We start from the raw sequence: 16,528 nt of genomic DNA, 5'->3' as shown, positions 1-16,528 counted from the left end.
CTTTGACTTTCCATTTTCTTATACTCTTTGTTCAGAAATAATACTGTATTTGTCAAATTTCATTCCATGTAAGAACTGCGTCCTTTTGTTCTTTCTTTCGTCCTTTCTACTTTTCTGTTTCTTTTTCTTGACGTTATTTTCTTTCACTTCGCCTATCATACTTCACCGACCGTTGTCAGTTGTGATTCAAGTCGACCATCATCAGTAGTATAAAAACTAAGAGGAGTTGATAAGCGAAACTGGTGTTCCACACCAACTTGCGCGGATATCAACACGACAGGACTCTAGTTATTATAACAAAGGAAAAATTATACCGTTTAGTTATTTTTAAAATAAGGAAATGCTTGAATTAAAGAAATTCAAAACGGGGGAATAATTAGCCCGGAAAATTAGGAAGGCCAAGAGGATGCTTCCTTTTTCTTGTATGAATAGAATAAAGGGTTAGATTCACTCCTAAATTTTTGTATCATATCATATAGGATTAATCGGACAGCAATTCTTTCCATTATAACTTCAATTTATGCATAAATTAAAATATATTTCATTTTCAAACTCAGGTGGGCAATTGCCCACTTCCTTCCTTATGTTGGGCATAGCCCCTCGGAACAAAATCCTAAATACGCTATTGGTTGTCTTGAACATTGAGAGGTGGGCAGATTTGAGGCTTATTCTAGAGAAGGGAGATGAAACTCATATTACGGTAGATGAATCTGATCAACTGTTGTAGAGTATATCATATATTAGGCGATGTAGATGAAGTAGTAGTACATACCAGTATTACAAATCACTGCCGTGTACACATTCTGAAATCTGAATTCATGCATATTTATAATTGGTATGTTTCTAATTAGGCATCCACAAAGATCCACGTTAAAATTGTTTTATAATAATATAAATAATGAATTCCCCAAGACTATGAAGAAAGAATATCAATGAAGTAAGAATGAAGAAAGAATATCAATTATGTATGACGCAACAATACTCTTTGAGCAAAATGATGATAATCTCAATAACATTACAGGATCGTTACAGAAAACTGACGCATGTCATATATTCTTTGGTTAACAGATGTAACCTTAAGATTATGGAGAAAAATATTCCAGCAATTGAATTATTTTCTTTCCTTACGAAGGGTCCTCTCTGAAAAGAAAAAATTGGGATACGCGGAAATACGTACAAACAAACCATGGTTCGAACTAACAGAGAAGAGAAACCAGGCAAAATTACGTTTTCTACAAAATCCGAATAACTACACTAAATTTCGTAGACATCAGGCGGGAAACTTCCAAAACTTTTAGAACAAAGAAACGCGATTTTTTGAAAGCTAAAATGTAGGAACTTGAAGATAATAGTAAAAATAAAAACATTCGGGACATGTTTAACAAGAGATCAACGAATTTAAGAAAGGCTATCAACCTCGTCCTTATGTTAAAGAAAGCTGATGGAACAGTTCTCACTAATACAAATAGCGTTTTAAATAGATGGAAAGATTTCTTTGACGATTTGCTTAATACGCAGCCAAAAACTAATGTGCGTGGGGAAAGGAAGATACACCCCGCAGAACCGTATATTCCAGAACCCAACCGAATAGAAGTAGAAATCGCTATAAAGAAATTAAAGAAACACAAATCTCCGGTGTAAACGAAATTCCGGCTGAGTTAATTTTAGCTGGAGGCGAAAAATTGTGGAACAAGATACACAAACTCATTATCCTTATCTACAACAAGGAAGAATTGCCACAAGAGTGCAAAGAATCAACCATTGTTCGAATCCACAAGAAAGGCGACAAAACTGACTGTAATAATCATCGAGGCATTTCTCTTCTGTCAACCTCCTATAAAATCCTTTCAAATATTCTATTTGCAAGATTGACCCCATACACAGATGAAATTATTATAGATTATCAGTGTGGATTTAGACGAAATCGATCAACTATTGACCAAATATTTACCATTCGCCAAATACTCGAAAACAAGTGGGAATACAGTAGCCCGGTAGTGAGAATACATCAACTATTTATTGATTTTAGAAAGGCTTACGACTCGGTTAGGAGAGGAACATTGTACAACGTTCTTACAGAATTTGGAATACCGAAAAAGCTAATTAGATCAATTAAAGCATGTTTAAATGGATCCCAAAGTAAAGTCCGGGTAGGAAAAGTTTTGGCCACGACCTTTCACGTCGAGAATGGCCTGAAACAAGGAGATGCGTTGTCACAATTATTATTCAACTTTGCCCTGGAATACGCTATAAGGAAAATCAAAGATAGCAACCAGGGTCTAGAGCTGAACGGTGTTCACCAGGTTATGCGTATGCTGATGATGTAAATTTAATAGGGGATGATAGGGAACAATAGAAAGAAATGCAGAGGTCTTATTAAACGCTTGCAGGGACAAGGGTTTAGAAGTAAATGCAGAGAAAACTAAATATATGGAAGTGGGTCGGGACCGTAATACGGCAAATTACGCGTATGAATGCGTTAAAATATTAAATAATACTTTTGATAAAGTGGATACTTTCAAATATCTGGGATCAATATTAACAGTCGAAAATCATATTCACAAAGAAATTAAATGTTGACTAAAAATAGGGAATTCGTGTTATTATTCAGTTCAAAATCTCTTGTCGTCGCCAATTCTGTCGAGGAATTTGAAGCTTAAAATATATAAAACGATAATCATACCTGTTGTTCTGTATGGTTTCGAAACATAGTCGCTTACTCTGAGGGAAGAACATAGACTGAAAGTATTTGAGAACAAGATGCTCAGACGAATATTCGGACCCAAGAGGAACGGGAATGGGGAATGGCGGAAACTTGAAAACGAGGAACTAGATAAATTATACGGCATACCAAACATTGTTTAGGGTTATCAAGTCTAGGAGACTTAGGTGGCAGGACATATAGCCAGGATGGAAGAAAGTAGGAACGCTTTCAAAGTGTTAGTGGTAAGACCAATCGGAAAACGACCATTAGGAACACCTAGGTGCAGATGGGAAGACAATATTTAGATGGATATCGCAAAAATAGGAATACAAAGTAGAAACTGGATCCAGTTGGCTAAGGATAGAAGTCAGTGGAAAGCTTTTGTGAACGCGGCATTGAATCTTCGGGTTCCATAGGCTATAGAGTTAGCTACGAAGCATGAGTAGATACTAGGCTGATACTACAAATAGATGAAATGCGCATTTACTGAAAAGATGGGTTTTACAGTCATTGGATAGTTTGTATACTCTTCGTGTGCTAGGGCCTAGGGCAAAGGAGGAGATAAGATTTCATATCAGGTTACGTCACGCACAGTCGAACACCTTCAATTTCATTAAAAATGGAAAAGCCAAGAGAAACAAATTTCATCTCACTTTCCTTTGTGGCAGTCGGATACAAATCATCACACGCATCTGCAAAAATCACTTTTCAAACCGGATTATTTGGAGAGCCTCCAGTTCCAATGTTGGGGGGAACGTGTCCACATTTCCCCGGAATTTATGCCCATACCTACAGCTGTGACAACTTTCCAGTATGAGGAGAGGGGCATATCCTCCTCTGGCATTTATTGCAATTTGTGCCCAAATAGCGGAAGTGGAATTAATACATATTAATGAGACTACTAAACGCACTACAGCACAAAGTTCAGTTTGAAATACTACAGAATAGAATTCTTTCTAAAAAGCCATGATAAATCAATTTCATTTTACATTCCTTTGTGGCAGTTGGACACAAATCATAACACTTATCCCAAAAAGCACTTTTTAAGTCAGATTATTGAGGGTGACAGTCCCCCCAGATCCAAGATTGGGGGGACATGCCCCCCTCGTCCCCCCCCCGGGATTTGCGCCAGTGCTTTTGGTGAAGATTATTAATATCTACTATTCAGCATTTGCGCCTGTCAAGAGTTCGTCCACGCATGAATATGCTTTGCAAAAATGCCAGGAACAAATATCTCACAAACTTTAAGGTTAATGTCTTCTTATATTTCTGATAGCAATATTTCTTCCCGATATTCCTGCTTAAGAGTCATAAGTTTCTTTTACGTTAATATGTTTCTATTCAAACGTAATAGAAACATATTAATAATTACGTAATTTGCTTGTGAGATGTGTATCACTTAGTCGTTCCATAATAAAAATGCATACAATGTATACAATGCATAAAATGCATTTTTATGTGTTTGCTTTTTTGCATCAAGGAAAAAATCACATGCAGCCGTGCCGCGAAATTTGAAACGTACTTTGGTGTGCCCCAAAGAAAAAAAGGTTGAGAAACACTGGTATAAACTTCAGAGGAACGTATTGAAAATGTAAACAAAATTCTGCAATATTATTGGTGCTTCCCCCCACCAAAAGTTCAAAGATGAGAAGACATTTACCATCCATACAACTAATAGACTTGAACCAAATTATGTAGCTGAGTGTAAATTTTCATGCGTCGTTTTCGAGAAAATTGAAGAAAACTCATTTTTTGTAACGTGCGTCATTCATGGGCAATTATAATTGACAGTTTATATTGTCTTAGTACACATTGTTTATTCATTTATATACAAGCAGAATATCTGTTCTTCCCACTGGTAGAATACGTTTAACTTTAGACATAAAGATGTGAATTTACATTTAAACTGCATTGGAAGTGTCATTGTTCATCTCAGAAACCCCTAAAACCACGTATTCGGCACTAATACCAGCCATTTTCGATAATTTTTATATATAACTCCCCCACCTACTTCCTCGAGTTACGGGGCGAAATTTGGATTTAAACGGCGTCCGAAGTGTTACTGTTCATCTCAGTAACCCAAAAAACTATGGATTCGGTGCTAATATTGGTCATTATCGATCATTTATATATATATATATATATATATATATATATATATATATATATATATATATATATATATATATATATACCTCCTCCTTCCCCAAGTTGTGGGGCTGAATTTGGATTTAACGGCATCGGAAGTGTCACTGTTTATCTCAATGACCCCGAAAACTATTGATTCGGCACTAATACCGGCCATTTTCGATCATTTCTATATATAACTTCCCCACCTCCTCCCTCGAGTTACGGGGCTCAATTTAGATTTAAACGGCGTCCGAAGTGTTACTATTTATCTCAGTAGCCCCGAAAACTATGGATTCGGTGCTAATATCGGTCATGTTCGATCATTTTCATATATCTTCCCCTCTTCCTCCCACCAAGTTGTGGGGTTGAATTTGAATGGCATTGGAAGTGTCACTATTCATCTCAGCGACCCCAAAAACTATGGATTCGGTGCTAATATTGGTCATTTTCGATAATTATATATATATATATATATATATCCCTCCTCCTTTCCCAAATTCCGGGGCTGAATTTGGATTTAACGGCATCGGAAGTGTCACTGTTTATCTCAATGACCCCGAAAAATATTCATTCGACATTAATGTCGGTCATTTTCGAACATTTTCAAATATTTCCCCCCTACTCTAAGTTCTACTATCAAAGCGAAATGATGAAAATCATCCCAATCCTGAACCTAATATATGTTGAAAATTTAATTGAAATCTCCAACGGATGCTTGAGTCTCGGAGCCAAGGTCATACCCATGTAGTCGACACCTATGGTGTACGGAATTACCGATGTTCAATACTACATTTCTCTCTAGTTTTGGAAGAACACCACTAATGTGCTTTGAAATGAAATGCCATGTCTCTTTTAACGTCCTACGATTATGCACCAAGGCTAAGGGAAACGGTGATGATGAGAAATGACTGAAATGGTGGAATGAAGAAAGTTTGAGGAAACGGAAAAACGCTGGGAAAATACACGCACACGGTGTTTGTCCATCAAAAAAGATGATATACGGCGCCACATGGCGCAAGATGATACATGTGTGTCTTGAAAACATGTAATATCTACAGAAAACGCGAACAACCAATTCGGAAAACGGCACACTGTAGTTATATGTTACAGGGGCAGATCGACTCACACGGACTACTGCGGACACATTTCACTTCAGCAGCATTTTTAGTGAAGCCTAGAAATGCATGTCCTTTTTTATATATATTCTTTAAAAAAATCAAGCAGTTCCGGTACTTGAGCAAGACTCTTGAACAAGAGTCTTGGTCTTGGTCTTGGTCTTGCACCCCTTAGTCTTGGTCTTGGTCTTGCATCGGTATTCCTGGTCTTGGTCTTGGTCTTGCATGCAAGACTTGCAAAAATTGCAACACCAAGACTCTTGCGCTCATCACTAGCTATCAGTACTTTTTCTTTGAAAATAATTTGTTTTAGGACAGAGTTGTTGGTGTATGTACTAATGGAGGTCCAGCAATGTTAGGTTCACGGTAAGGATTTATAAAGACATGTTCTGGTAAAGGAAATAAGTCTCACAAGTGTTGGCTCGCACTGCTTAATTCAGAGGCAAGCTTCATCTGTAAAAATTTTACCAGAGAACCTGAAGCAGGCATTATCAATGGCTATTAAAGTTGTTAATTTTGTGGTCAAGTTCTCGGAATACTCGACTCTTTATGGCTTTGTGTGATGACGTCAATGCTGAACTTTACTTTTCCATATTGAAGTACGTTGGTTGTTGAAAGGTAATATGTGTAGTAATGTGTATGAGTAAGTGTAAAAAGGATTAACTTTATAGTTTGTTTACTGATTACATGTATTAGAATTTCCTCATTCATATTATTTTGACATTTTTGTAATATTAAATAATTTCAAACTCTAAGAGTAGAAACACGACCATACTTATCTTTGTCGAACTTATCACCGAATCAGTGTTGCCAGACTAGTCAGTTGGGAAATCAGGAGATTCGAAGATAAAAAACAGGAGAAAGCAGTAGACACATACAATGGTGGCATTTGAATGTAAATCCGGGGCAGCAATAAAATTTGCCATTATTAAGGGGGCAGTAGTCAAAACAAGCGGTCCAGAATTCATTTCCGATGGACTACGTTGAGCGAATGAAAGGGAAAAGTACCGATTTATATTAATATTATTTGATACACAAGTGTGTGAAGTAAAACATAGTGAAAGAGCAAAGTGGAGTGGGAAAATGTCTTTTCATGCACGTAGCGATAACGTAGCTATATGGTACAGTCACACGTGATCGTGGCGTAAGACGATTTCTTGCTGACGATCGTGGAGAAAAGATCTAAGCCACTCTTCCAACCCAAGTCCCAATCTAAACAACACTTGTAAATCTTACAGAAAGTCATAAAAACGCTAACCATAATGCATATAGAAGATGACATACAGTTATATTCTTTGGATTCATATTATATACAGTAAAGTTCTATAACTATATGCTCTACAGAGCTTTGTGTATTATAACAGAGAAATTTCATCTTTTTATGTGAGGAAACATTGAAAATTCAATATTAATAACAATATATTTCTTCAGCTTCTCGAAATAAGGAAAAAGCAGGAGATTTTTTATTTTTCATTTTCTTTCGCAGTAGATCAGTAGAACGTAGAAAAAGCAGGAGATCTCCTGCAAAATCAGTAGATCTGGCAACACTGCACCGAATATCAAGAAAATTCTGATGAAAAAAGGTCAACAATCAAGATCAATTTTCCCATTGCCCTTATTTGATAAGTTTTTGACTTCATCTTATGCACTGAAGTAGCATTTTGTACTCATATTTCATAATTTTGTAAACAAAAACTATTTTGCATAACTGAAGACTCGCTGTAGAAAACAATGTAAGTGCCAGAAACAATAGTTACTGTAACAATAAAGTCAAATGATAATAAATTGTACCAAAGTGTCCCAAAATAGAAAATACTATTGCTTACGATTACAACCTAGCATATAACGAAGTGAAGCTATGTATGAAAATCTAAGCCATAAACGTATTTAAAAATAAAACAAGTAAACAATCTCAAGGTGGCGCTTACACTGTTTTCTACAGCGAGGCTTCAATTATTTAGTTCTTAATAAATTAGAAATCTTGAAATACGAAAGACAAAATGTCCTTGCAGCATTTTGAAGTTTGCTAAATGTAAATACTTATTACAAGTTGTATTTTTTTCATAATATCACGTTGTACTGCTATAATAGATTGCGCTTCCCTTACTCGCTCTTCACGGCTCTCCAGGATGTGCCCCTTAAGGTTGGATACCACTGGTACGCGAGGGATTGAAACATACATAATTGCATTTCGGTAAACACTTCCAACTGTAGGTTTTGTGTCATATCTTCATTTAGAAAACAGTAGTGGTCGAATAGGTAGCATTAGGAAACCATTGATTCAATTTCCGAATTCCAGAATATCAAAATTTTAGAATTTAGGAATTTCCCAAATGTAGAAAGTAAATGTTCCATAATCAAACATATGAAACATGACATACAATCTTGACAGGCTTGAAGGAAAGAAACCCAATAAATCCACACATTCATTAATTGAATAATTGAAGTAAATTAAAAAAAATCATTGTCATTTGCTTTTAAGTGTGTTCAAACTTTTGCTACATTGAGACTTCGAGGTGTCGGAATATCCCAAGTGTAATATGTCTGCAACTGATATGAGTATAATGGTCATGGAACACCGGAAACTCAGATTCATGTTTCTTCAGAATGGATTTGTGTGTTCAAGTCCTGCAGACTTTTTTTATTACTAGAAGCGCACGAAAATACGATACAAGGAGTGGTTACTCCTAGAAATATTTTCAGAAAAGTTTAACCAGCTCTCAAGAGGGTTATTTTGAGTGTTAAGGTGGGACAATAATATTGTGTCCAAATCCTTCAGAATTTATTACTCGTTCCACTCTTCTGGACATGGAATCTATTAGATAGCTGACAAATATGTCTTGTTCCCCTAATTGCAGCTTTGCCTTCGAAACAAGTTCCCACAGGCCATTCCTAATTGGAATTCGTCTCAGTTCAACTGTCTCTAAGTGTACGCTTCACCTCTGCCCACATGTTTTTCATGGGATTGAGGTGCTCAGTCAATCAAATCAATCTCAGGATGACCTGCAAACTAGGATGGCCACAAATTTCAAGTAGCGGAGATCCGGTTTTCTGAACCGGTTCCAGAACGGGATTCGAAAAACCTGGTTCCGCAACCGGATCTTAGGAACTGGTTCCAGATCTGGATACGAAAACCCGGTTCCAGAACCGGATCTTCTAGAACCAGGCCGGTAGCCAGCCCAAAAATGTAGGGGAGTCGGCTGAAGTTAGGGGGGTCAAATCCAACAATATTATAGTTTTTATCACCATGTTATAGCTCATTTGCAAGCCTACGTGAAAATTTTAGGGGTCCAACAAAAATTTAGGGAGGGCAGGCCCCCTAAACCCCCTGGATACGGACCTGTGTAGAACCGGGTCCGTTCAGAGCCGAAAACCGATTCCACCAGGAACCGTTCCAGCCATCCCTACTGCAAAACATTCCTAAACCACAGAGAAGTATGTATTGTAGAATCGTCTTTGAGGCTGAAGTACTCGTACTGATGACACCATGACGTTATTCGTAATTTCTAAGTACTGATCACTGTTCAGATGTCCTGCAGACTTTCAAGCTTTCCTTCACCGCGACTGTAAATCTAACCCCCCAACATGAAACAGATACATGGCCACTGCGATTGCAAGCAGCCACATATCCAGGGTCATATCGAGTGCCCTCTTGGGTGATACACGAAACGGCGTCCCTTATTCGATGTAGTAAATACGAATTTGAGAAAACTACGTTTTCCAGTAGCGATCCACTTCGCACATGCAAACGCGAGTCGATAAATTTCGTAGAAAAGCCAACTGGATTGGACACGTCTTGCGAAGAAACTCTCTTCTTCATATCGTCATAGAAGAAAAGATGGAAGGAGAACGAGAAATAGGAAGAAGAAGAACACAACTGATCGATGATTTGAAGAATAGAAGAAAAAAGTAAGAGCTAAAAGAAAAAGCTGAAGATCGATAAGCGTGGGAAAGAAAATGCAAAAAGCTTATTAATACCAAGATCTTTCGAAAGGCAGAATACTTAATACAATAGGGTGTTTACATTTATCGAGTACGTACATGTTACTGTTCTTGAATTGTGGCTAGAAGATACCAGGTTTAAATCTGTTGGCCAATAATCGATTCAGGTTTTCCAAAATTCCACCTTTAAATATAGAGCCTGGTCGATTTCCTTCACTTCTTTCCAATTGATATTTTTCATTGTTAGTAACTATAGTTTAATAGTTCTCGCAAACTGAAGTTGAAACTTAGTTAAATTAAGTTCTTGCATTTTTTTTTGGGGGGGTTGCCTCGCGTAGCGTCTCGTCTTTGGTGCGAGCAGTCTCGGGTTCCAGTCCCTATGGGGACACTGGGTCGAAAAAGTGTAAAAGCTTTTCCAAATCAGTCATCCTGAGTGAGTTGTTCCTGAGTTTTACTCATTCACACTAGGCAAATGCCGGAATGGTACCTAAAAGAATAGTCCCATGTCACTTCTTTCCTTCCCCAATCCTTTATTCCTTGCCTTTTCTCGGACTCTTCCTGAGGGACTTCATCCCTCATATTTGACGAGCTAACATGACCATAGATGCTAGGAGCCCTGAAATCTAAATCACTTCTACATGACAAATATTTCGAAAGAAAAGTAGTAGGTCCTATTTCACAATTGGGCACTTAACCCTTTCACTGCGTAAATCGACTTTTGTCGACAGAAAGAATATTTCCCTATCCAGCGAATGTCGACTATAGTCAATGTTTTAAAAATCTTTTGTCCGTATCTTGGGCTTGTCGAGGGTAATAGCCAAAGGTGTACCGTGCGACTCAAGCTACTCCTGATAGGCCAAAGATATGGACAATAATTTTTAAAACATTGACTATAGTCGACATTCGCTGGTAAGAAGCATTTTCTTTCCATCGACAAAAGTCGACTTACGCAGTAAAAGGGTCAATATACTTGTGCTGCACTACTAATGGTAGTGTAGAAAATAGACACATTGAATAAAAATTCCCTTGATTGTTACTTAGAAAAGAATATTTATTTAAAATTCTAAATCGTTATATAAATGAATTAAAAATAAATTAATAATAGAAATAATAAATTACAATAAAATGAATATAACAAAAAGTTATATTCTTTAGTTTTGATAATAAAATTTTCCATGTAAGTTTATGTTTTTTTACAATAAAAACTGAAACAATAATCACATTTAACAGTTCATGTAATAAAAAGTAGTGAAGCGAGCGTCACTGGTACTTTTGCAAAACAGTTACTGAAATAAATATTCTTGTCACATAATTTAAAATTAAATCATATAATTTAATATTAAAGGAAGACATAAATAATAGATAACTTTCATTAAAGCTGAAAATAGAGAGGTGAAATAACACATGCCTGCGATACAACAAGTGCTAATGACAGTAACCAACCAGTCCAGATATTTTTATTATTTTTCTCTTTATAAAATCCCATAATAGTTGAGAAAAGCAACCACATCCCAAAGAAAGCAGAAATTCCCAATCGAAGGTATGAGAGCGTACGAAATATTCGGCTTTCCAAATTCTCTGCGAAGCATGGTACAATTGCATCAATGGACATTGAATTTTTTGTACAGAACATGCATTTAGGGCCTGATGGAAATCTTTTCTCTATTATTCCAATATCTGAAAGATATTCTAGTAAGAAGGTTCCTGTGAGGAGTGCAACTAATAGGGAGACTGTAAAAGATAAATACCAGAACATTTTCGACATAAATTGATGTCTTGCACTTCCATAATGAGCAATCATGAGCAAAGGGATTAACTCAATGGCAAAAAGGTAATCCAAATAGTTTCGAAGAAAGAAAAATACAACGTATTTACTGGAATAGCTTCGAGGGTAAAAGTACATTACCGGCTCCCAAAGGAGAAGAAAAGCTGTCGAGAAAGCAGTAGTGATATAAAGTATCCGTAAAGTGAAGTCTAAAATAATTTCAAAAGCTTTTCTGAAGGTAAGACTGTAATAATTTAGAATCCACAGTGATGCTAATATTCCTACGCAAGTCTTTTTATTAGAGTAGACCGATGGTAATTTGAGAGAGCAGGCGTAAGGATCTATTGCACCTTCGTCCCGTTCACCAAACAGAGCATTAAGGGACAATATTGTGAATACCGAGAACAAAAAAGGATACCATATTTCCCGATCTTTCCAGCTTTTCTTTGCTCCGAAAACTGTGGATTCGTCTGTGCTCATTGGAAAAGGAATATGCTCTAGGTAAATGGCAACTTTTTGTATTACGTTCACGAATTTCGAATAATAGCCTGAAGACCACAAGTGACAAGATAGTCCCACCCCACATAAAAGAAATAATATACCCAGAAATTGGCTTGAGATATCCCTCGGAAAAATACCTAATTCTTTCAGTGTACGTCTAGGGAAAGCAACATAAAACATGACAAATGATAGCAAAACCATATACGTAACACTCAACATACACTCCAAAGAAATTGAAAGAAATTTGTTTAGTGAGTTGTCAGAAGCCACTTCTTTACTTGAATAAGTGATATTTTCTAAGGTGGTTGGCTCTGAAATGAAAAAATAGAAAGACATATATTAATATAAAAATATATACGTATAAGTAATTATAATACTATACCATTAGCGGATCCAAAAGGATCGTTTGGGGAAGGGTTCGCTTTCTGGAAGATAAGCATAACCTCAAGGTGACCAGAATATTACATTGCAAGAATCTGACGCATAGGAATGCGGGACTGGAAGGGTGTATAAATCTGATTCCGAGATTCCATTTTGGGACCCGAATTTGTAAGTTTTTTTTAATGAAAGTATATTCTTTTTGTAAATTTAAATTAAATAACGTACTTTCGTTTCGGAGGCATGGTGGTTGTCATGATTCACTAGTCACCGCAATATATCTGATGCGCTGTCTTGCATAGTACTTGCACGAAAGAAAATACTGTGTTGACGATGGTATTCATTTTAAAGAAAGAGTGTACAATTTGCTCCAATCCGTTATATTTTGAATTTGCGAAACAACAGTTGAAATAAAAAATAACGACAGACTCGGTCTACGCAAAAGTAGATAACAAAAGCATACATGCATAAAGAATAATGCAAAATGTTAACAAATAACAAAAGACATTATGATATTTCTACGTACATTTCTTGGTAGATAAAAATAATACAATAATTACAGGTAATTATAAAGTGATGTTTAATAGTATATGACAAACAATGTTCCAAATGGGCAGAAATGTAGGGAAGCAATCTTTACATACGTATTGCTTTCATTCCTGTTTATATCAGGACATAAGTCAGCAAACTGAAAATTGAAAGAAAAAAATATAATATTCAAACTGAACTCCAAGGATGTTTTAGTTGTTCCGTGCTTATTCCCGTGGTAGTGACTTCCCGCAAATGAATTTTGTAGCTTTTTCCCGAAATAAGAATGTTATGGTTTTTGCCTTAAAAGAACTGGCCTGCTGACTCAAAGGCACAGATCAAGTACAGGAGAATGAAATGGATACCCTTCCTAATACATAATACTAATCACTGCATTTAAACCTTGTACTGTACTACTAACAGTACCCCAGAGCGACGGTTTGAAGTAAACTACAACAATAACATATAAAGAAAAGCATTGCGAATATAAATCCGATATGAATATAATATATTACAGTACTCCATAAATATAAATATATAGTACAAGAAATAACATTAATATTAGAAGTATTATATTGAATCATACGAAAGACTTACATACTGTTCAATGTTAGATCATTGTTGGAGTGTACAAAGACTTTTAGGATAGAAGGAAATCCTACAGATGGAGATACGGTAAATGGAAGAATACTTAATTGCACACATATATAAAGTAATATTTAATTGAAGTTAGACAGAATACGTATTGAACATTGGTGTTCACAGAATATACTATTATTAAGTTAGGAAAAACACTTCCTGGTCATATAGCATTATTATAAGTATATGCCAACAAAATACGTTGTTTTTATCTTAAATAATAAAAACTCCTGGAAATGTATTATTATTAGACGCATATGGATATTAGACGCATACCTTAATTTCAGCTTAATGATAAAAATTGTTGAAATTTCACTGATATTACACTCTTATACGTAGAGAACATCCTGTTGTTAGCTAAAAAATTTTTTTTTTTTAATGTTGAATTTATAGTGATATTGTACCTTAAACGTGGACAATACCCTATTGGAAAACTTAGAAATAAAGTTGAGCATTGATAGGAAATGGTTACAACGTAAGAATTAATTTTGTACTATAGAATTGCAATATAAGGCATTTATAACCGTACATTATTAAAAAAATCAGAAGAAAAAACCGCGATATAATTTGATTGAAGGTGTGTGTGGATAAATGGATGAAAACTTGTCGCATCGAGGTAGAGATCAGTGTGCGTGGGTTTCCTGTAGTCTAGGCCATTCAATCTACAGGAAACCCACGCACACTGATCTCTACCTCGATGCGACAAGTTTTCATCATCCTGCACAGAAGATGGGGGTGTTAAATACTCTAATACACAGAGCTTATCAAATATCAGATCCAGATAATATAAACACAGAACTGTCTCACCTGGAAACGGTATTCAAATTCAATGGTTATTCGTCGAAACAGATCAAGACAGCCATGAGAAAATACAGTAGCAGAAGTTGCACCACAAAAGAGGACAACACGGCAGACAAGGAAAATATTGCAGTTATTCCATATATGGAAAAAACCTCCAACCAACTAGCAAGACTATTGAAGAAATTCAACATCAAGACTGTACACTGCCCTCCACCGAAGATCAGGAGTTTACTACCAACTGCAAAAGACTCATTGGGATTAAAGACACCAGGCATCTATAGGATCACCTGTGAATGTAACGCCACTTACATAGGTGAAACGGGTAGGAACATTGAAGACAGAATGAAAGAACACCAGCGACACACCAGACTTAAACAACCTGAAAAATCTGCAATAGCCGAACACTGCATACAATACAATCATACGGCCATGTGGGACCAAATTGAAGTACTAAAGAAAAGCAAACAGTTCTGGTACAGGAAAATACATGAATCTCTATTCATCCGTACATACAAGCCATCCATCAACAGAGACGAAGGTTATCATGTACCTGACATCTGGATTCAGCTTCTCAGTATGAAAAGAACCATCAGCCAATCAGAGAGCAGTTTCCACCAGCAAAATCAGAGCACGCCATTGGCCAACAAGAACAACCAATAGAAACACAGCGATTCTTAAAGACAACAATATAAATTGTACGACCAGCACACTCCAACACATAGCTCTGAAGACGTTGCCGCTGTATGGTAACGAAAGCTCAGCACAGCAACACTCACTCTGGCAGCAATCCCGAGAACATTGGATTAATCTTTATTTGTTACTTTCTCTGTCCATTTTTCTTCTTCATCTTCCTCCAACACCACATTTCTAAGCTCTAAATATTTCTTCTCTACTTTCGTAATATCCAAGTCTCTGAACGATACAGATCAATACCCAATATACAGCACCTTACCATCTTTTTCCTTAGTCCAATATTAAGCTTGCTAGTTAAGAGAGATCTTTTCTTGTTGAACACTGTTTTGGCTATGGCAATTCTTGATTTTATCTCTTTGGTGCAGTAAGCATGTCTCGTTAAAATACTCCCCAGATACTTGAAGTTATCCATCCCTTCGATTCTCGTAAGGACGATTTTCTACGGGATATTCACATTACGTTCGAGTTTTTGATGTTGATTTCCATTCCATATAGTTTTCGTGTATCAACTATTTTATCTGAAAATCTCCTGTACTCCTAGTTCGGTTCTAGCAATAATAAATGTATCATCCGCATAGCTGATCTAGTTACGGGCGTCAACTCCACCGGGAACGTGTCCCCTTCAATATTTGTAACACGGTTTTCGTTCCGTCCAATATTCCGGCTCTGCGGAAATTGAAGACCAGTGGTCGAAGTGAGGCGGTTTGCGGTGTTATGCCATACCGCCTCTCTTTTTTCAGTGATCAAGACATACCGTCACTGGAAAGTGTATGCTAATATATCTTTAATAAATCCATTTTTATACACAGTAATTAACGAATAGCTTTACACGTCAAAGATTTTATTTATTATGTAGAAATAATTTCTAAGTTGGCAGTACCAACATTTTGTTTTCTTTTCCCAATTTTTTGTTTTTAAAATGGTGTCTACAAAGAAGTTTACGTCTTGCTCCTACACAAGGATTTCTGTTGGTTGTTGCATGCAGCTGCTACCCAAGAGTCTATATATGAAGAAATCACGTGCAGGGATTTTAGAACAGTACATGATTTAGCCAAACTAGATAGACCTTTTCAGATTTGTCTTCGTGGATAGATACTCGGAAAGCCAATAGTGGCACAGGAAACCATTTACAAATTGTTAATATACCTGTAGAAACTCGATTTTAGAGCATTTTAGTGTATAATTCTCTATTATACAATATAAGGGGATACTTTTTATTTCTAAGAAAGTTGTGGCGCGAAGAAAGCCTCTCCATGGTCCCCCGCCCGTGACTACGGAAAAGTTCTCCCATGATTTTGAGTCATTGTGTGAATAGAAATGCGATTTTTTAGG

General features: G+C 36.4%; 1 protein-coding gene across 1 annotated transcript in view; it reads right to left on the bottom strand.

The window, feature by feature from the left end:
* Positions 1-11,069: 11,069 nt before the first annotated feature.
* The window catches only part of LOC145674907 (uncharacterized), a 129,940-nt gene continuing 124,481 nt past the window's right edge, over positions 11,070-16,528 (bottom strand). The window contains exon 17 of the mRNA XM_081745168.1: positions 11,070-12,468. Within this exon, the coding sequence (XP_081601294.1) occupies positions 11,264-12,468 (1,205 nt within the window). The 3' untranslated portion in view covers positions 11,070-11,263. The remainder of the gene's footprint in view (positions 12,469-16,528) is intronic.

Source organism: Thermobia domestica, chromosome 18, assembly GCF_964235325.1.
Source record: "Thermobia domestica chromosome 18, izTheDome1.hap1.1, whole genome shotgun sequence".
In the NCBI taxonomy this organism is placed as follows: Eukaryota; Metazoa; Arthropoda; class Insecta; order Zygentoma; family Lepismatidae; genus Thermobia; species Thermobia domestica.
This window is presented reverse-complemented; position numbering and strand designations above follow the sequence as displayed.